Here is a 22,196-nt window from a genome sequence, read left to right as displayed (position 1 = left end):
CAGGTGGCACCTTTTTGTTGTTCTTTATTAATTCACAGAAAGCCAGGAACACACTACAAGCATGTCGCTACAGTCGCATTAACATCTGCTACCCATTTGTATGTGACAAATAAAATGTGATTTGACACTCCAATACTCAGACATCATTTACAAACGAAGCTTGTGTTTAGTGAGTCGGCCAGATCAGATGCAGTAGGGATGTTCTCTTGATAAGTGTGTGAATTACACAATTGTCGTGTCCCGATGAGAATAAAACATCTGAATAATAGTTTTGGGTATCGGGGAAAATCTACGGAGTAAAAAGTACATCATTTTCTTTAGGAATGTAGTGAAGTAAAAGTAATAACCGTCATTTAATTAGGGATGTCAATTAAGAACAAATTCGTATTTACAATGACGGCCAAACCCGGACGACGCTGTGCGATACCCTGTCTGTAGTGACGCCTCAAACACTGAGTTGCAGTGCCTTTAGACCGCTGCGCCATTCTGATGCCCAAGTAAAGGACAGATACCCCAAAAACTACTTAAGAAGTAATTTCAAGTACTTCACTAAAGTACTTTACACCAATGGGGGACAATGGTGCATGGTGGCGGCTTGGGCCCCGGTGACCCCGCAGAGAGGGCAAAGACTTAGCTGCAGGTACCGGCACATCATGTCCCCATCTTGGTTCTTGATGCTGTGGGACAGAAACACCGACTCAGGCTGCCCGTTGTATTTGCAGAAGCTGCAGAACTTGCGCTCCGGTGATGGCACCTCCTCCGGCGTGTTTCTCCCACTCTGGTACCAGGTGCGCTCGGGTGATGGCACCTCCTCCGGCGTGTTTCTCCCACTCTGGTACCAGGTGCGCTCGGGTGATGGCACCTCCTCCGGCGTGTTTCTCCCACTCTGGTACCAGGTGCGCTCGGGTGATGGCACCTCCTCCGGCGTGTTTCTCCCACTCTGGCCCCAGGTGCGCTCGGGTGATTGCACCTCCTCCGGCGTGTTTCTCCCACTCTGGTACCAGGTGCGCTCGGGTGATGGCACCTCCTCCGGCGTGTTTCTCCCACTCTGGTACCAGGTGCGCTCGGGTGATGGCACCTCCTCCGGCGTGTTTCTCCCACTCTGGTCCCAGGTGCGCTCGGGTGATGGCACCTCCTCCGGCGTGTTTCTCCCACTCTGGTCCCAGGTGCCAGCGGGGGATCTGGACGGTGCTGTAGGGGGCTCGGGACCCTTGGTGCTGCTCGGCGATAAAGGAGCGTCTTCATGCAAGAGGACGATTTCGGAATCCAGGGGTTCCATTTCGTGCCATAGGGGTGGTGTCGCCACGGGTGTTATCGGTGACAGCAAGGCTCGCGGCGGAAACTCCTCAAATTCCACCATGGTCGACCATATCCCGGAGTCATGACCCTCAACGGTTGACGGTTCTGGGGTGAACTTGCCTAACTGCATCTCACGCACTAGGTCAGCTAACTTCATGTAGTCACGCCACGGTTCGAAACTCTTGTTTTCGGACTCCATGTAAGGCGGTAGGTCTTGGAGTTGACAAATCATAGCGTTCATATTCCCACTTGTATTTTTTATAGCCCAACAGACTAGTCTGATAACGATCAGAATGTACCAGAATAAAGAACGCTGGGTCTGAACTGACAACTCAACTGAAGGCAAATTTGACAACGTTCACCTTTTAACCTGTCCGTGTTTTGTTTACCAGCCAACCACATGGCGTTGTGCGGAGTCCGTGGAACGTGACAACAGCCAATCAAATGGTTTCAAACTGACAACTGCTGAATTGGTCATTTTAGAAGATCAACTATTTGGGATACAATTTTACACCTCAACAATATTAAAAACGTCAAATATAACTGTTTAATCTATTCTAGGGTCTAAATTGATAGGACTTATAATTCTTAGTTATAGGAAGCTGTTTGATAATAGCCTATTTTAACAAGAAAATATTTGATTTCATCTTTATTTAACCAGGTAGGCCAGTTGAGAACAAGTTCTCATTTACAACTGTGACCTGGCCAAGATAAAGCAAAGCAGTGCGACACAAACAACAACACAGAGTTACACATGGAGTAAAACAAACATACAGTCAATAACACAATAGAAAAAAGTATATTTACAGTGAACTTCCTTGCTGTTTACTATGCTTCGACGTCCTTGCTGTTCACTATGCTTCGACGTCCTTGCTGTTCACTACTGCCAAAACGATGTTATAACACATTGGAAATGACAAAGGAACAACAACTGAAACAGACCATATAAAACATACAATGGAAACGACATAAACAGGCATCCTACTGAAATGACCAGTCCAGACGGGGACGGGAGTTGGGGTAATCGGGGTTTGGAGAGAGGGATGGGGGACGGAGGGGAATACCGGGATCAGAGGAATGGGGAGATGGAGGAATTTAGTTACAGTCAAATAAATACACACGCAACAATCTACACAAAAGTCCTTCTGTTATCATATAAGATCAATGATTCCCTCAATCACCAATAACGATGTTCCCTTTGGGGATGATTAATAAAGTTACGTTGAAATCAATCGAATTGAAGAAAGATGACAAAGAAGGAAGGATTTAAACAGTTTAGTAACTAGGTCTGCGTGATAAATGACACCACATTCCCATCCAAAGTATCAACCCAGATGTGAACTGAAAGTATGTGAAGTTATATGGGCCCAACATTATAAATATAATGCAGGTCTGTATATCACATTGTGGGTGTAGCGAAATGCTTGTGTTCCTAGCTCCAACAGTGCAGTAGTATCTAACTATTCACAACAATACACACAAATCTAAAAGTATGAAATTATGAAAATATAAATATTAGGCATTGACTTACATACAGTAGAATATAATTTTTAATTTTATTAATCTAGGCAAGTCAGTTAAGAACCAATTCTTATTTTCAATGACGGCCTAGGAACAGTGGAACTGCCTTGTTCAGGGGCAGAAACGACAGATTGGTACCTTGTCAGCTCTAACCACTAGGCTACGCTGTATAGTATATACATGAGATGAATAAAGCAGCATGAAAACATTATTAAAGTGATTCATGTTCCATTATTAAAGTGATTAATGTTCCATTATTAAAGTGATTAATGTTCCATTATTAAAGTGATTCATGTTCCATTATTAAAGTGATTCATGTTCCATTATTAAAGTGACTAGTGTTCCATTATTAAAGTGACTAGTGTTCCATTATTAAAGTGACTAGTGTTCCATTATTAAAGTGATTCATGTTCCATTATTAAAGTGACTAGAGTTCCATTATTAAAGTGATTCAGGTTCCATTATTAAAGTGACTAGAGTTCCATTATTAAAGTGACTAGAGTTCCATTATTAAAGTGATTAATGTTCCATTAATAAAGTGACTAGAGTTCCATTATTAAAGTGATTAAGGTTCCATTATTAAAGTGACTAGAGTTCCATTATTAAAGTGATTCATGTTCCATTATTAAAGTGATTCATGTTCCATTATTAAAGTGATTCATGTTCCATTATTAAAGTGACTAGAGTTCCATTATTAAAGTGATTAATGTTCCATTATTAAAGTGATTCATGTTCCATTATTAAACTGATTCATGTTCCATTATTAAAGTGATTCATGTTCCATTATTAAAGTGACTAGTGGTCCATTATTAAAGTGATTCATGTTCCATTATTAAAGTGATTCATGTTCCATTATTAAAGTGACTAGTGGTCCATTATTAAAGTGATTCATGTTCCATTATTAAAGTGATTAATGTTCCATTATTAAAGTGACTAGTGTTCCATTATTAAAGTGATTAATGTTCCATTATTAAAGTGATTCATGTTCCATTATTAAAGTGGCTAGTGATTCCATGTCTGTGTATATAGTGCAGCAGCCTCTAACGTGCAGTTGAATTGGCATAAAAAAGCTACCACCCGGTTTAAGGGTATAACTTAAGGGTTATTTTCTTCTCCTCTGCCTTTCCTAATGCTGAGGACATCAGTTTGGAACAGTATGTAGTTACTGTGTTTTGTAGAATGTGTTATAAAATGAATGATCACTAAGGTGAATCTTTGGTTATTGTACATCTCCTCATCTCAGTCGTGTCTCTATGAAACATGTGGCTTTAATAACTAACCAGTCTAAAGATTCCCAGCATAAAGATCACCTTTACCACTAAGACCTAAAGTCCACCTGTAGACAATGCCCTATATAGTGCACTACTTTAGACCACAGGCCTATATAGTGCACTACTTTACACCACAGGCCTATATAGTGCACTACTTTAGACCACAGCCCTATATAGTGCACTACTTTAGACCACAGGCCTATATAGTGCACTACTTTAGACCACAACCCTATATAGTGCACTACTTTTCACCACAGCCCTATGGCCCCTGATCAAAAGTAGGGCACTATTTATGAAATACAATGCCATTTGGGACACAAACATGATGTGCAGACAGGGACCTCCGCTTTGAGGATAACACAGTGCCACCAACGTGGCCGCTAACAAGGACTGTGTGCTCTCCTCCTCCGTGGCCGACTTGAGTAAGACATCTAAGCATGTTAACCCTCGACAAGCTAGCTGGAGTGTTTATGGACATATTCAATCTCTCCCTATCCCAGTCTGCTGTTCCCACTTGTTTCAAGTTGTCCACCATTGCTCCTGTACTCAAGAAAGCAAAGGTAACTGAACTAAATGACTATCGGCCCATAGCACTCACTTTGCTTTGAAAGGCTAGTTAAGGATCATATCACCTCTACCTTACCTGACACCCTAGACCCACTTCATTTTGCATACCACCCCAATAGATCCACAGACGATGCAATCGCCAATCACACTGCACACTGCCCTCTCCCATCTGGACAAGAGAAATACCTATGTAAAAATGCTGTTCATTGACTATAGCTCAGCATTCAACACCATAGTACCCTCCAAGCTCATCATTAAGCTCGTGGCCCTGTGTCTGAACCCCGCCCTGAGAGCATCCTGTCGGGCTGTATCACCACCTGATTAGGCAAGTGCACTTCCCTCAACCACAAGGACTCTCCAGAGGGTAGTGTTGTCTGCCCAACACATCACCAAGGGGCAAACTACCTGCCCTCCAGGACACCTACAGCACCCGATGTCACAGGAGGGCCATAAAGATCATCAAGGACATCAACCACTGCCTGTTCACCCCGCAATCATCCAGAAGGCGAGGTCAGTACAGGTGCATCAAAGCTGGGACCGAGAGACTGAAAAACAGCTTCTATCTCAAGGCCATCAGACTGGTAAATAGCCATCACTAGTCGGCTCCCACCCGATTACGCAACCCTGCACCTTAGAGGCTGCTGCCCCATATACAGACTTAGAATCACTGGCCACTTTAATAATGGACCACTAGTCACGTTAATAATGTTTACATGCTGCTTTACTCATCTCATATGTATATGCTGTATTCTATTCTACAGTATTTTTAAAAAATGTCACTCCCGACATTGTTCGATCTAATGTGTACATATTTCTTAATTACGTTATTTTACTTCAATTTGTGTGTTTTGTTGTGAATTGTTAGATACTACCGCACTGTTGGAGCTAGGAACACAAGCATTTCGCTACACCCGCAATAACATCTGTAAAATATGTGTGTGTATGTGACCAATAAAATGTGATTTATTTGATATGCAGAACAAGGCAGAAAGTTACTTCCCCTGCAGCCGATTGTGTTGACGAGCTGGAACGCGCTCTGCATTACGTTGGGTTGAAAGTTGCCCATGTACAGCACTGATCTTGGGTCAGTTTTCCATTCTTTTCTGGTCGGCTTGGGGAGAGAAAGCTGATCCTAGATAAGTTACTACACTACCATTCAAAAGTTTAAGGTAATTTAGAAATGTCCTTGCTTTTGAAAGAAAAGCAATTGTTTTTGTCCATTAAAATAACATCAAATTGATCAGAAATACAGTGTAGACATTGTTAATTATAGAGCATTGGTTAAATGAGGACATTCATACTAAGGAAGAGTGGAGTGGTAGACTGAAAGAACTGTATTTAATGGAAAAGATCACCCATAACATAAAACTACAGACAGATTTAGTCTACTTGAAAAGAATTGGAACCGCTCGTTGTAAATAATATTGTGTAGACACGACTCAGTCTCAAAGCAACCAAACATATGATAATTGTATATAATATATATATTGTGTTATTGTTTAATTATTATGACTTTAGTTTCTTAGTTCTAAAGTTATCTTGTTTATTGTATAGCCTATTTGCTGGTATCTCAGACGACCAGAACCTTAATAATAATCATCGCACTTACGTCACAGACAATAATTCTACTAGTTGACTGAACGGACACCTAGCAGGATACTGAAACTCAGTCCGCAATCGGGAATGTGTTTTGGGGCTGGATACAAAGCAGGATACCAGCCCCTACTGTTGTCGATCACACATACTAATGCCACGTTCACGTGCAATCGGAGTTATCGGAAATCCCTAGTTCCGACTGGGTAGTTTCACTTGAATGACCCTCAAAATTGGAATTACAAGTGGGAAACAGAGAAAATGTTGTTGGCAATCTATTGGTTTATTAATTGTTCCAACTTGAAAATAACTTGAACACAATCATGTCGGAGTTACGACTTCCAATTTTCTAGTGTCCCAGGAGAATATGAAGCCAGCATAATACAGCAGTCAAGTGCTAGTCGGTGCTAGGAAACGGACACTTCTGACTCGCTAACATGATTGACACCGTAATAATCGTAATGATACGGCCTTGTAAGAGCCATAAGTGTCAACCAACATAATTCATTATTTTACATTAACCTGTTTAACTTGTATTAAATGCATTATGAAGAACATTGTGTGAATTAGGCTCCACGAAATATGAAATGCGTTATGAAGAATATCGTGTACTGTGTTGCCTTCACGAAAAAATGGGCCTTTCTGGCTACAAGTGCACCAGTATCCCAAAGTATTAAACGAAATCAAACATAGAAAACAGCAGTGGCATTAATACAAATGATTTCCTCACGGATTAAGTCGCACATAAATGTGTGTTTTTTCAGAAATTCTGATCAGAATGTCTGCTCAGAAAAATCGAAAACAGTATATATAGCAATACAAACACCATTTATAAAACGGGATTAAATAAATACAACATTACGGTATATTCATAACGTTCAATAATGCAGAAAAATATATATAGGCTATCGTGTTTAAAATATTGTATTTTCTCTCGAATTAAGCCACAAAAAACGCACGACATCTGCTGAAATACATTATGTACATGCACGAATTGAATGTGAGATTGTGTTGTCAAATTGGCCTGAACCGGTTTTGAGTGACCATTTACAATTGATTTACAATCAATTTACAGAATAATAGCAAACCACTCAAGTCAATTGAGCACACATCAATTCACGGGAGACGGCCAGGGTTGGGTCACTAACCTTGATTTACAGAATAATGCTGATTAATGGCCCATATCAGGGTCCTAGACTCATATGGTGATTGGAGCCTAAACAACAATGGTTTGATGATTGTCCATCTGTGGAGCATTCTAGAAGGACTGGGCTGATCCAGAAAGCTGGTTGTGTGTCTTGTGCTGCCCTACTTAGTTTGTTCATTTGGGAGTAAAAGATTGCCTGTTGACAACATTGAAACGGCGTCTGTTTCTTCACATCAGTGTTTCCCAACTCCAGTCCCCCAACAGCACATATTGTTGTTGTAGCCCCGGACAAACTCAGCTGATTCAACTCATTGAGGGCTTGATGATTAACTGCCACCACATCATAGTCTTCAAAACTAGTCAGCCTGTTCCAAACGACTTCTAAGCTAAATATCCACTCCTAAACCCTCTTACAATTGTCCGCATACAGTATGTTAGAGACGCTAAAGGAAGTCGCCAACACAACAGCCTGAACAGTCTCTTCAGCGCGTCTCTAGCTCCGGTCCCACCCATCTCGCAACAACAAGTATCCTCAGGCCTGGGGTAGTGTACCAACGGCCTGGACCAGAGTTAGGCTTCTCCGACTTGAACCAGTGGTGGAAAAAGTACCCACCTCATACTTGAGTAAAAGTAAAGATACCTTAATATAAAATGACTCAAGTATAAGTGAATGTCACCCGGTAAAATACCACTTGAGTAAAAGTCTAATAGTAAATGGATTAAAATAAAATAATAAAAGTATCTAAAGTAAATGTAAATGCTAAAATATACTTAGGTATCAAAAGAAAAGCAAACCAGGTGGCACCTTTTTGTTGTTCTTTATTAATTCACAGAAAGCCAGGAACACACTACAAGCATGTCGCTACAGTCGCATTAACATCTGCTACCCATTTGTATGTGACAAATAACATTTGATTTGACACTCCAATACTCAGACATCATTTACAAACGAAGCTTGTGTTTAGTGAGTCGGCCAGATCAGATGCAGTAGGGATGTTCTCTTGATAAGTGTGTGAATTACACAATTGTCGTGTCCCGATGAGCATAAAACATCTGAATAATAGTTTTGGGTATCAGGGAAAATGTACGGAGTAAAAAGTACATAATTTTCTTTAGGAATGTAGTGAAGTAAAAGTAAAAACCGTCATTTAATTAGGGATGTCAATTAAGAACAAATTCGTATTTACAATGACAGCCAAACCCGGACGACGCTGGGCCAATTGTGCGATACCCTATGGGACTCCCAATCACGACCGGTTGAGGTACAGCCTGGATTCGAACCAAGGTGTCTGTGGTGACGCCTCAAGCGCCTTAGACCGCTGCGCCACTCGTACGCCCAAGTAAAGTACATATACCCCAAAAACTACTTAATACTTAAGTAGTACTTTCAAGTATTTCACTAAAGTACTTTACACCACTGGACGTGACATAGACAGAGCTGTAGGTGGTGTCGACCAGGGGACAATTGTGCTTGGTGGCGGCTTGGGCCCCGGTGGCCCCGCAGAGAGGGCAGACACACAGCCGCAGGTACGGGCACATCATGTCCCCATCCTGGTTCTTGAGGCTGTGGGACACAAACACCGACTCAGACTCCCCGTTGTGTTTACAGAAGCTGCAGAACTTGCGCTCAAGTGATGGCACCTCCTCCGGCGTGTTTCTCCCACTCTGGCCCCAGGTGCCAGCGGGGGATCTGGACGGTGCTGTAGGGGGCTCAGGACCCTCGGTACTGCTCGGCCATAAAGGAGCGTCTTCATGCAAGAGGTAGATTTCGGATTCCAGGGGTTTCATTTCGTGCCATAGGGGTGGTGTCGCCACGGGTGTTATCGGTGACAGCAAGGCTCGCGGCGGAAACTCCTCAAGTTCCACCATGGTCGAGCATATCCCGGAGTCATGACCCTCAACGGTTGACGGTTCTGGGGTGAACTTGCCTAACTGCATCTCACGCACTAGGTCAGCTAACTTCATGTAGTCACGCCACGGTTCGAAACTCATGTTTTCGTAAGGCAGTAGGTCTTGGAGTTGACAAATCATAGCGTTCATATATATTCCCACTTGTATTTTTTATAGCCCAACAGACTAGTGTCTGATAACGATCAGAATGTCCCAGAATAAAGAACGCTGGGTCTGAACTGACAACTCAACAAAAGGCAAATTTGACCACGTTCACGTTTTTAAACTGTCAGTGTTTTGTTAATCAGCCAATCAGATGGCGTTGTGCGGAGTCCATGGAACCTGACAACAGCCAATCAAATGGTTTCAAACTGACAACTGCTAAATTGGTCAACTATTTGGATAGAATTGTACACCTCAACAATATTAAAAAATCTCAGTAAAATAACCGTTAAAATGTTTCTTTTTTTATATTTATTTGATTTCATCTTTATTTAACCAGATTGGCCAGTTGAGAACAAGTTCTAATTTACAACTGATAAGATAAAGCAAAGCAGTGTGACACAAACAACAACACAGAGTTGGACACACATGGAATAAACAAGCGTACAGTCAATAACACAATAGAAAAAAGTATATTTACAGTGAACTTCCTTGCTGTTTACTATGCTTCGACGTCCTTGCTGTTCACTATGCTTCGACGTCCTTGCTGTTTACTATGCTTCGACGTCCTTGCTGTTCACTATGCTTCGACGTCCTTGCTGTTCACTATGCTTCGACGTCCTTGCTGTTTACTATGCTTCGACGTCCTTGCTGTTTACTATGCTTCGACGTCCTTGCTGTTCACTATGCTTCGACGTCCTTGCTGTTCACTACTACCAAAACGACTTTATAACACTTTGGAAATGACAAAGGAACAACAACTGAAACAGACAATATTATAAAACATACAATGGAAACGACATAAACAGGCATCCTACTGAAATGACCCGTCCAGGCAGGGACGGGGACGGGAGTTGGGGTAATCGGGGTTTGGAGAGAGGGATGGGGGACGGAGGGGAATACCGGGATCAGAGGAATGGGGAGATGGAGGAATTTAGTTACAGTCAAATAAATACACACGCAACAATCTACACAAAAGTCCTTCTGTTATCATATAAGATCAATGATTACCTCAATCACCAATAACGATTTTCCCTTTGGGGATGACTAATAAAGTTACGTTGAAATCAATCGAATTGAAGAAAGATGACAAAGAAGGAAGGATTTAAACAGTTTAGTAACTAGGTCTGCGTGTTAAATGACACCACATTCCCATCCAAAGTATCAACCCAGATTTGAACTGAAAGTGTGTGAAGTTATATGGGCCCAACATTATAAATATAATGCAGGTCTGTATATCACATTTTATTTTGTCACATACACATATTTAGCAGATGTTATTGTGTGTGTAGCGAAATGCTTGTGTTCCTAGCTCCAACAGTGCAGTAGTATCTAACTTTTCACAACAATACACACAAATCTACAATTAAAATAATGGAATGAAGAAATATATAAGAAATATATAAATATTATGATGAGCAATGTCGGAGTGGCATTGACTTAAATACAGTAGAATATAATATAGTATCTACATGAGATGAGTAAAGCAGTATGTAAACATTATTAAAGTGATTAATGTTCCATTATTAAAGTGATTCATGTTCCATTATTAAAGTGATTCATGTTCCATTATTAAAGTGATTAATGTTCCATTATTAAAGTGATTCATGTTCCATTATTAAAGCGATTCATGTTCCATTATTAAAGTGATGAATGTTCCATTATTAAAGTGATTCATGTTCCATTATTAAAGTGATTCATGTTCCATTATTAAAGTGATTAATGTTCCATTATTAAAGTGATTCATGTTCCATTATTAAAGTGATTAATGTTCCATTATTAAAGTGATTCATGTCCCATTATTAAAGTGGCCAGTGATTCCATTATTAAAGTGACTAGAGTTCCATTATTAAAGTGACTAGAGTTCAATTATTAAAGTGACTAGAGTTCCATTATTAAAGTGATTAATGTTCCATTATTAAAGTGACTAGAGTTCCATTATTAAAGTGAATAATGTTCCATTATTAAAGTGACTAGAGTTCCAGTATTAAAGTGATTCATGTTCCATTATTAAAGTGACTAGAGTTCCATTATTAAAGTGATTCATGTTCCATTATTAAAGTGACTAGAGTTCCATTATTAAAGTGACTAGAGTTCCATTATTAAAGTGACTAGTGTTCCATTATTAAAGTGATTCATGTTCCATTATTAAAGTGATTCATGTTCCATTATTAAAGTGATTAATGTTCCATTATTAAAGTGATTCATGTTCCATTATTAAAGTGGCTAGTGATTCCATGTCTGTGTATATAGTGCAGCAGCCTCTAACGTGCAGTTGAATTGGCATAAAAAATCTACCACCCGGTTTAAGAGTTTAACTTAAGGGATATTTTCTTCTCCTCTGCCTTTCCTAATGCTGAGGACATCAGTTTGGAACAGTATGTAGTTACTGTGTTTTGTAGAATGTGTTATAAAATAAATGATCACTAAGGTGAATCTTTGGTTATTGTACATCTCCTCATCTCAGTCGTGTCTCTATGAAACAGTGTATGATACTTAGATTGGAGAGGAAGGCCCATCAAATGGTTGAAGCATCCAAATCATGCCACTGCAAGCGATACCAGAGCGCCAAGTCTAGGTCCAAAAGGTTCCTTAACAGCTCCGACACCCGAGTCATAAGACTGCTGAACAATTAATCACGTGGCCACCCGGACTATTTACAGTCACACACCCTCCGCCCTTTGTTTTTACACTTCTGCTACTCGCTGTTTATTATCAATGCATAGACACTTCACCCCTACCTACATGTACAAATGACCTCAACTAACCTGTACATTGCACACTGCACATTGACTCGGTACCGGTACCCCTTGTGTATAGCCTCATTTATTGTTGTTGTACTCTGTTACTTTTTATTTTATTGTTTATTTTATTTAGTAAATATTTTCTTAACTGTATTTCTTAAACGGCCTATTTAGTTATGGGCTTGTAAGTAATTAATTCACGGTAAGATCTACCTACACCTGTTGTATTTGGCGCATGTGACGAATAAAATGTGATGTCATTTGATTGGCTGTATACGACTTTAATGTTAAATCTAATCTCACAGAACTTTGTTTAAATAGTATGTTTGTTTATTATTATACATGTATTCTATAATAATAACAATAATATCTGCATTGGCTACTCCTGTGTGTCTTAATTATCAGCGAGGTATCCCTAAAAAGGTGTCCCTGTCTGCGCATCATGTTTGTGTCCCAAATGGCATTGTATTTCTTAAATAGTGCCCTACTTTTGATCAGGGGCCATAGGGCTGTGGTGAAAAGTAGTGCACTATATAGGGCTGTGGTCTAAAGTAGTGCACTATATAGGGCTGTGGTCTAAAGTAGTGCGCTATATAGGGCTGTGGTCTAAAGTAGTGCACTATATAGGGCTGTGGTCTAAAGTAGTGCACTATATAGGGCATTGTCTACAGGTGGACTTTAGGTCTTAGTGGTAAAGGTGATCTTTATGCTGAGAATCTTTTTAGACTGGTTAGTTATAAAAGTTTTAAAAAACAAACAAGAAACCACACTGTCTAGATCTATCAAAAAACAAGTATAACACTAAAATAGTAGCTAGCATGGTAAATTACAATGACACAAAAGTAGCTCTGCACACCACGTCATAAAACAGAAGTTGTCTTGGTGTCAATGGTAATGTTCTTATAATAGTTCATTTAGGCCCGTAGACTTGCATATGTACAGTTAGATTAGAGCATGTCGTTTTAAAGTCAGGAAAACAAGTCTCAAAACAAGACAACACTTCCGTTTTTTCCTCCCCAAAGTAGCAGGGAGAAACGTGGAAATACGTCTAATTCTGCAGTGAGAGTTTGTTGATAAGGGCGGTTTATTAGTAGACACAGTATTAGAGGTTGGGAGGTTTTACAAAATCTCACACCAACATGTAAAGACGCAGTTAGTTTGGTCACAGACAGACAGAGACATTTACACTTTAAAGTTAAAACAGAAAACTCAAACCCAACATGTGTTGAAAATAACAAGTGCACGGGCATGCAAATAATCAAAAACCACACGTCATAAATACATAGAAATAAGTGGACATTTTTTTTAAACCACACTAGAAAAAGTAAAGTTAAAACAAATCACACGATAAACAGGCTATTATTACACAGTCTACAAACTAGTCAGGCTATTCCAAACGACTTTTAAGCTAAATATCCACTCGTAAATCCTCTTACAATTGTCCGCATACAGTGCTAGAGACGCTAAAGAAAGTCTGCAAAACAACAGCCTGAAGTCTCTCCAGCGCTTCTCTAGCTCTGGTCCCACCCATCTCGCAACAACAAGTTGACTATGTTAGTAGGTCTAGAGGGTAGCGCAGTAACGGCCTGGACCAGAGCTAGCGCTGCTATGACTTGACATAGACCGAGTTGTAGGTGGTTTCCACCCGGGGACAGAAGCGCTTGGTGTGGGCTTGAGCCCCGGTGGCCCCGCAGAGAGGACAGTCTATGATTTGGATGACTGGAGTATTCAATCATTTGTTCGGCCTTCTTCTCTAATCTAAGTAGCATACACGTTGAAAAGTAAAAAAACAAACAAGAAACCACACGTCTAGATCTATTAAAAAACAAGTATAACACTAAAATAGTAGCTAGCATGGTAAATTACAATGACACAAAAGTAGCTCTGCACACCACGTCATAAAACAGAAGTTGTCTTGATGTCAATAGCAATGTTCTTATAATAGTTATTTTAGGCCTGTAGACCTGCAGATGTACAGTTAGATTAGAGCATATAGTTTTAAAATAATAGTCAGGAAAACAAGTCTCAAAACAAGACAACCATTCCGTTTTTCCTCCCCAAAGTAGCAGGGAGAAACGTTGAGTTTTGCCTGTTGTGTTTGCAGAAGCTGCAGGACTGGCGCTCCCTCCGGTGTCTTGAAGCGGGTCGCCTTCTTTCTCTCCTTCAAGACCCAGGTGCCCACGGAGGGTCTGGATGCAGCTGTAGGGGTCTTGGGACCCTTGCCGCTGCTCGGATGTAAAGGAGCGTCTTTACGCAAGGGGACAATTTTGGAAACCAGTTTTTTTTTTCCTCCTCAAAGTAGCAGGGAGAAACGTGGAAATACGTCTAATTCTGCAGTGAGAGTTTGTTGATAAGGGCGGTTTATTAGTAGACACAGTATTAGAGGTTGGGAGGTTTTACAAAATCTCACAGCAACATATAAATACGCAGTTAGTTTGGTCAGACAGACAGACAGAGACATTTACACTTTAAAGTGAAAACAGAAAACTCAAACCCAACATGTGTTGAAAAGAACAAGTGCACGGGCATGCAAATAATGAAAACCCACACGTCATAAATACATTGAAATAAGTGAAAAAAGTTGAAAACACACGAGAAAAAGTAAATAAATAAATCAAATCACACGATAAACAGACACAGTCTACAGACTAGTCAGGCTATGACACAGTCTACAGACTAGTCAGGCTATTCCAAAAGACTTCTAAACTAAATATCCACACCTAAATCCTCTTACAATTGTCCGCATACAGTGCTAGAGACGCTAAAGAAAGTCTGCAAAACAACAGCCTGAAGTCTCTCCAGCGCTTCTCTAGCTCTGGTCCCACCCATCTCGCAACAACAAGTTGACTATGTTAGTAGGTCTAGAGGGTAGCGCAGTAACGGCCTGGACCAGAGTTAGCGCTTCTATCACTTGACATAGACAGAGTTGTAGGTGGTTTCGACCCGGGGACAGAAGCGCTTGGTGTGGGCTTGGGCCCCGGTGGCCCCGCATAGAGGACAGACATACTGCCGCAGGTACGGGCACACCACGCCCCCATCCTGGTCCTTTAGACTGTGGGACCCAAACACAGACTCAGACTCCCCGTTGTGTTTGCAGAAGCTGCAGGACTGGCACTCAGGTGATGGCACTCCCTCCGGTATCTTGGAGCGGGTCGCCTTCTTTCTCTCCCTCTGGACCCGGGTCCCCACGGAGGGTCTGGACGCTGCTGTAGGAGTCGTGGGACCCTCGCTGCTGCTCGGATGTAAAGGAGCGTCTTTACGCAAGGGGCCAATTTTGGAATCCAGGGGTTCCTTTTCGTGCCTTAGAGGTGGTGTCGCCACCGGTGCTATCGGTGACAGCAAGGCTCGCGACGGGAACTGTTCAAATTCCACCATGGTCGAGCATATACTGGAGTGATGACCGTCAACGGTTGACGGTTCTGATGTGAAGTTCCCTTTCTTCATCTCCCGCACTGCGTCCGCTAGCTTCATGTAGTCCCGCCACAGTTGGAAACTCTTATTTTCGGACTCCATTTTCGGTAGGTGTTGGAGTTGATAACTAAACGATGCCATGGTTCAATGAATTGAGAACTAAACTGAATGCAAGTTGGACAATACGCACGCTTTGACCTGTCTGCGTTTTGGAAAGCAGCCAATCAAATGGTGTTGTGCGGAGGCGGTGGGAGGTGACAACAGCCAATCAAATGGTTTCAAACGGACAACTGCGAAATTGGTAATTTTAGAAGATCAACTATTTGGGATACAATTTTACACCTCAACAATATTAAAACACTTCAAATATAACTGTTTAATCTATTCTAGGGTCTAAATTGATAGGACTTAGATTATAATTCTTAGTTATAAGAATATGTTTTATAATAGCCCATTTTAATAAAATATCACTTAGCGGGTCGCCTTCTTTCTCTGTTAAAATTCAAAACTGCTTCGACTTCCTCGCTGTTCACTACTACCACCATTAAGTTATTGTAGCATTTCTCCTGGCTCATCGAGTCATTCCAGTAATAGTATTGGTACTGCGGAGTTGGAGGGATGGGTGGAGGGAATGGGGGTGAAGGAGAGGTTGGCGGGTAATGTTTCGGAGGAGGCATGGCTCTTGATCCTCGCCTCTCCGGAGTCAGTACTGGAGTTGCAGCAGTTGGGGTAAGACTGTAACTACCAATTGGATGTCACGAAATTTGGAAGAAAAAGGGGTAAAAAGTAAAACAAAATAAAGAATGGCCTTACTGAAGAGCTCAGTAACCTCAACTGTTGTTATTTGTGGAAGATTGTTGTTTTTGCGGACCACCTGCAGTACCCAGCGATAACCACTGATCTAGATATTTCATCTGGTTTCAGTAACATTACTGGTCAGATACATTTATCCATCTTCCTAGAACCAGTACACTATTTTCTACCTTTGTATTGGCTTGTTTTGAAGCCTACGATGAACCCTTATTCCCCATATAGTGCACATGTGGCCCTGGTCGAAAGTAGTGCATTATATAGGGAATGGTGCCATTCTCTGTCTCTCTCTCCCCCTTAACTAGTGACAAAGAGGAAGAGGAGAAAGAGGAAGGGCATGAAGACGCTACAGAACTGGTCTGTGGCCTGATCAGAGAACTCTCCTACCTAAAGTGAGTCTTCGTCTCTTTTCCCTCCTCTCCCTCCATCCTTCTACTGCTTCACCACTTTCTCCTAGTGATGACCTTTGACCTAATGAACTTTAGAAGTCAGCCTGATCCACCCCACAGATCTCTGAGCTCTGATTGGCTAGATGGCTGTCTGCTCAGATGGACACATAGATAAGAAACTCTCCTTAGTTAACACAAGAGAGGAGGAGAACAGGGGATGAGGTTCTAATCTCTCCAAGCCCTCCTCCATCTCTTCTCTCTCTCAATTCAATGTTTCAAGTGAAATAAAAAATAGTAAACATTACACAACATTTCAAAAGAATAGAGACATTTCAAATGTCATATTATGTATATATACAGTGTTGTAATGATGTGCAAATAGTTCAACTACAAAAGGGAAATTAAATTGGGGAAACACACCGAACCATCATCCCAACGTCCCCAAAGGCTCATGGGTAATAGTCTTCACATAGCGGAGGCTCACTTGAAGTTAATTTATATTTATGTTTTGACTTGAATACTCAAGATCAGTTTGAGAACAATGATCCAAAGTATCAACCCAGATGAGAACTGAATGTTTGTTTAGTTATATGGACACAACGTTATAATAATAAAGACGGTCTATAAATCAAATCAAGTTTTATTGTGTCACATTTAAATATTTAGCAGATGTTATTGTGGGTGTAGTGAAATGCCTGTGTTCCTAGCTCCAACAGTGCAGTAGTATCTAACTATTCACAACAAAACACACAAATCTAAAAGTAAAATAATATAATTAAGAAATATATAAATATTGGGATGAGCAATGTCGGAGTGGCATTGACTAAAATACAGTAGAATAGAATACAGTAGAATAGAATACAGTAGAATAGAATACAGTATATACATATATGAGTAAAGTAGTATGTAAACATTATTAAAGTGACTAGTGTTCCATTATTTAAGCTTTATTGGCACAAAAAAAGCTACCACCCAGTTTAAGGGTATACCATTTCTTCTCCTCTGCCTTTCCTAATGCTGAGGACATCGGTTTGGAACAGTATGTAGTTACTGCATCGGAATGGGGTTGGGGTACAGGGAACACAGGCGTATGTTACCAAACATAACAATGTGCATTTCATCAGTATTCTAATGAAATGTGTACATAAAAGGTATTAAACATGAATGTAAACCCACAACGAGAACGTTAAAGGTATTAAACATGACTGTAGAACCACAACGAGGACGTTAAGGGTATTAAACATGACTGTAAAACCACAACGAGGACGTTAAAGGTATTAAACATGACTGTAGAACCACAACCAGGACGTTAAAGGTATTAAACATGACTGTAGAACCACAACGAGGACGTTAAAGGTATTAAACATGACTGTAGAACCACAACGAGGACGTTAAAGGTATTAAACATGACTGTAGAACCACAACGAGGACGTTAAAGGTATTAAACATGACTGTAGAACCACAACGAGGACGTTAAAGGTATTAAACATGACTGTAGAACCACAACGGGACGTTAAAGGTATTAAACATGACTGTAAAACCACAACGAGGACGTTAAGGGTATTAAACATGACTGTAGAGGACGGTAAAGGTATTAAACATGACTGTAAAACCACAACCAGGACGTGGAAGTAAGTTTTCATAAATCATCGGGTAGAGTGCAAGAAAAAGCATCAGTCATTTGACGTTTTCAACATAACATGAACGTGCATTTATTTATTTTATTTAACTAGGCATGTCAGTTAAGAACAAATTCAAATGTTTAATGACGGACTAGGAACAGTGGGTTAACTGCCTGTTCAGGGGCAGAATGACATATTTGTACCTTGTCAACTCGGGGATTCGAACTTGCAAACTTTCGGTTGGTAGCCGAACGCTCGAACCACTAGGTACGTGGCACTGTTGCACAGTGCGCAGCCTCTGCATTTATAGCTACCATTCGGAAGAGGGCATAAAAGCGCCTGGTTCACTTTATTTTGTGGCTGGCAGTTGGCATGGACCAATTTGTTGCGTAAATTGCGACCTCTCTTATATACAATATGTGGTGGGTTCTTAAATTCAGCTGGCAGAGCTGGGTCCGATGATAAAACATGTGTGTCTTGACAGCATCTCCCACTTTGCGCGAGTTGAAAGTATATGTGGTGGTGAACATTACAGTGTTCTTTAGCTCGTGGGTCAATTTTATAGTGCTCCATCTCGTGTTTTCCCCATTGCCAAATCAAGCTCCATCCACACACCGTGGAGAGTAGCGGCTTCCTAGAGACCTATTGCGCACCTCCGCTTCTTTTTCTAGGTTGTCCGGAGTGGAGTGGCATATACGGCACAGACTGAAAAACTCGCTTCTTGGAAGTCCTCTTTTTAAATGGCTCAGCGTGGAAGCTGTTCGCCTGTATTAGAGTATTTCTGTCCGTTTCTTTTCTATACAGAGTTGTCAACAGGGTTCCGTTTGATTTCTCAATCCACATATCGAGGTAATGAACACGTTTAGTGTCACATTCCATAGTGAATTTGAGATTGGGGTCAGTGTCATTGAGTAATGCCATACAGTCTGACAGCTCTTCTCCCGTGACCTTTAGATTTGGTGGCATAGAGAAAGTCAAGATATCAGACAGGGGAGGTGACATAAATAATACTCTTTGTAAAAGAGGATGTTTTGGGATTTTCACCCTCCAGACAATATTGCCTAAAGGTCTTAATAATTAAATGCCCGGGCATATGATGCTGTAAATGTGAACATGAGTTAATACCTCCACTTCCTATTACTCTGACGGTTTATCCTGCACAGTACGCGACGATTTATAAAATTTTACTTGACGGGTCATGTCATCGTTGTGGTTTTACAGTATCGTTTAATACTTTATATACACACTTTATTAGAATACTTATGAAATGCACATTATTATATGTGGTAACATACGCTTGTGTTCCCTCTACTCCAACCCCATTTGATGCATTGAACGGATGTGGGCAGAGCTATGTTTAAATAAGGGTGCAAATTAAAAACAGCTCTGAGCAAGACCTCGAGGCTTAAAGCTTAATGAAGAGCAGTGGCAGGTTTATTATGTTTTCTCATTTTATTCAACTGTTACCAGGCATCTGCAACAAAGACAGCTCACATGTGCGATTGCCTTTTGAATAACTAACCAGTCTAAAGATTCCCAGCATACATATCACCTTTACCACTAAGATCTAAAGTCTACCTGTAGACAATGCCCTATATAGTGCACTACTTTAGACCACAGCACAGGGACACCTCGCTGATAATTAAGACACACAGGAGTAGCCAATGCAGATATTATTGTTATTATTATTATAGAAGACATGTATCATAATAAACAAACATACTATTCAACATGGGGTAGCGCAGTTCTTTAAAGTGAGATTAGACTTAACATTAAAGTCCTGTACAGCCAATGTAAGATGCATCGAGGTTGAAAAGTCAAATAAAAAAAAATAAAATAAAAAAACACTTCTAGATCTATTAAAGTAATTCAAATATAACAGTTCTCAATAGTAGCTAGCATGGTAAATGAGAAATACAAAGTAGCTCTGCTCACCACATCATAAAATAGTCTTGTCAATAGCAATGTTCTTATAATAGTTATTTTAGGCCTGTAGACTTGCAGATGTACAGTTAGATTAGAGCATGTCGTTTTAAAGTCAGGAAAACAAGTCTCAAAACAAGACAACACTTCCGTTTTTTCCTACCCAAAGTAGCAGGGAGAAACGTGGATAAACGTTTAATTCTGCAGTGAGAGTTTGTTGGTAAGGGCGACACAGTAGGCGACACATTAAGAGGTTGAGGTTTTACAAAATCTCACACCAACATGTAAAGACACAGTTAGTTTGGTCACAGACAGAGACATTTCCACTTTAAAGAAGAAAAAAAAAAACTCAAACCCAAAATGTGTTGAAAATAAATGCACGGGCACGCAAATAATCACACGTCATAAATACATAGAAATACGCGACAATGGTTGAAAACACACGAGAAAAAGTCAAGGAAATAAATAATAAAAATCACACGACTAACAGGAAATTACACAGTCTACAAACTTGTCAGCCTGTTCCAAACTGCGTCTAAGCTAAATATCCACTCGTAAATCCTCTTACAATTGTCCGCATACAGTGCTAGAGACGCTCAAGAAAGTCTGCAAAACAACAGCCTGAAGTCTCTCCAGCGCTTCTCTAGCTCTGGTCCCACCCATCCCGCAACAACAAGTTGACTATGTTAGTAGGTCTAGAGGGTAGCGCAGTAACGGCCTGGACCAGAGCTAGCGCTTCTATGACTTGACATAGACCGAGCTGTATGTGGTTTCGACTTGGGGACAGAAGCGCTTGGTGTGGGCTTTGGCCTTGGTGGCCCCACAGAGAGGGCAGATATATTGCCGCAGGTACGGGCATACCACGTCCCCATCCTGGTTCTTGAGACTGTGGGACCCATACACAGACTCTGACTCCCCGTTGTGTTTGCAGAAGCTGCAGATCTTGCGCTCAGGTGATGACACCTCCTCCGGCGTCTTAGAGCAGGTCTTCTTCATTCTCTCCTTCTGGCCCCGGGTGCCCGCGGAGGATCTGGACGCTGCTGTAGGGGGCTCGGGACCCTTGGTGCTGCTCGGACGTAAAGCAGCGTGTTTATGCAAGGGGACGATTTCGGAATCCAGGGGTTTCATTTCGTGCCCTAGGGGTGGTGTCGGCACAGGTGTTATCGGTGACAGCAAGGCTCGCGGCGGAAACTCCTCAAATTCCACCATGGTCGACCATATCCCGGAGTCATGACCCTCAACGGTTGACGGTTCTGGGGTGAAGTTCCCTAACTGCATCTCCCGCACTGCGTCCGCTAGCTTCATGTAGTCCCGCCACGGTTGGAATCTCCTGTTTTCGGACTCCATGTAACGCGGTAGGTGTTGGAGTTGACAAATCATTGCGTTCATATTCCCAACAGACTTGTGTCTGACAATCAGAATGTGCCAGAATAAAGAAAGCGGTGTCTAAACTTCTGAACAATGCGATGGGTTCAATTAATTGAGAACTCGACTGAAGGCAAGCTTGACAACATGCATCTTTGGGCTTTTCCGTGTTTTGGAAAGCAGCCAATCAGATGGTGTCGTGCGCCAGCAGTGGAGAGTTCGTGGCACGCGACAACAGCCAATCAAATGGTTTTAAACTGACAACTGCTAAATTGGTCATTTTAGAAGATCAACTATTTGGGATACAATTTTACACCTCAACAATATTAAAACACTTCAAATATAACTGTTTAATCTATTCTAGGGTCTAAATTGTTAGGACTTAGATTATAATTCTTAGTTATAAGAATGTTTTATAATAGCCTATTTTAATAAAATATCACTTAGCGGGTCGCCTTCTTTCTCTGTTAAAATTCAAAACT

At 41.0% G+C, this 22,196-nt stretch overlaps 4 protein-coding genes across 4 annotated transcripts; all 4 read right to left on the bottom strand.

Annotated features, from left to right (window-relative positions):
- Nucleotides 1-559: 559 nt before the first annotated feature.
- Nucleotides 560-1,498, bottom strand: LOC139405406 (nanos homolog 3-like). The gene is made up of 2 exons (XM_071147724.1): nucleotides 1,133-1,498; nucleotides 560-757 (listed from the first exon to the last, which is right to left on the bottom strand). Exons 1-2 carry the CDS (start codon nucleotides 1,496-1,498, stop codon nucleotides 560-562), a joined length of 564 nt encoding a protein of 187 aa, XP_071003825.1.
- A 7,274-nt stretch (nucleotides 1,499-8,772) lies between these two features.
- On the bottom strand, nucleotides 8,773-9,438 carry LOC139405405 (nanos homolog 3-like). The gene has a single exon (XM_071147723.1). The coding sequence runs from the start codon at nucleotides 9,436-9,438 to the stop codon at nucleotides 8,773-8,775; it is 666 nt and encodes a 221-aa protein (XP_071003824.1).
- Nucleotides 9,439-15,101: 5,663 nt separating this feature from the next.
- LOC139405424 (nanos homolog 3-like) lies at nucleotides 15,102-15,746 on the bottom strand. The gene has a single exon (XM_071147751.1). The coding sequence runs from the start codon at nucleotides 15,744-15,746 to the stop codon at nucleotides 15,102-15,104; it is 645 nt and encodes a 214-aa protein (XP_071003852.1).
- Nucleotides 15,747-21,087: 5,341 nt separating this feature from the next.
- Nucleotides 21,088-21,738, bottom strand: LOC139405425 (nanos homolog 3-like). Its single transcript, XM_071147752.1, has one exon. It carries the CDS (start codon nucleotides 21,736-21,738, stop codon nucleotides 21,088-21,090), a length of 651 nt encoding a protein of 216 aa, XP_071003853.1.
- Between the last annotated feature and the right edge of the window lie 458 nt (nucleotides 21,739-22,196).

The sequence above is a fragment of the Oncorhynchus clarkii genome, unplaced genomic scaffold (genome assembly GCF_045791955.1).
Source record: "Oncorhynchus clarkii lewisi isolate Uvic-CL-2024 unplaced genomic scaffold, UVic_Ocla_1.0 unplaced_contig_11936_pilon_pilon, whole genome shotgun sequence".
NCBI classification, from domain to species: Eukaryota; Metazoa; Chordata; class Actinopteri; order Salmoniformes; family Salmonidae; genus Oncorhynchus; species Oncorhynchus clarkii.
The sequence above is the reverse complement of the archived record's forward strand: the minus strand, read 5'-3'. Positions and strand labels throughout refer to the sequence as shown.

Bases quoted from the DNA above. Each gene is read 5' to 3' on its own strand.
- LOC139405406 (XM_071147724.1), bottom strand. From the start codon at position 1,498: ATGGAGTCCGAAAACAAGAGTTTCGAACCGTGGCGTGACTACATGAAG. The intron at 758-1,132 runs GTGCCATCACCC...AACACGCCGGAG, and splicing joins GGAGAAACACGCCGGAGGAG to GAGGTGCCATCACCGGAGCG.
- LOC139405405 (XM_071147723.1), bottom strand. From the start codon at position 9,438: ATGAACGCTATGATTTGTCAACTCCAAGACCTACTGCCTTACGAAAAC.
- LOC139405424 (XM_071147751.1), bottom strand. From the start codon at position 15,746: ATGGCATCGTTTAGTTATCAACTCCAACACCTACCGAAAATGGAGTCC.
- LOC139405425 (XM_071147752.1), bottom strand. From the start codon at position 21,738: ATGAACGCAATGATTTGTCAACTCCAACACCTACCGCGTTACATGGAG.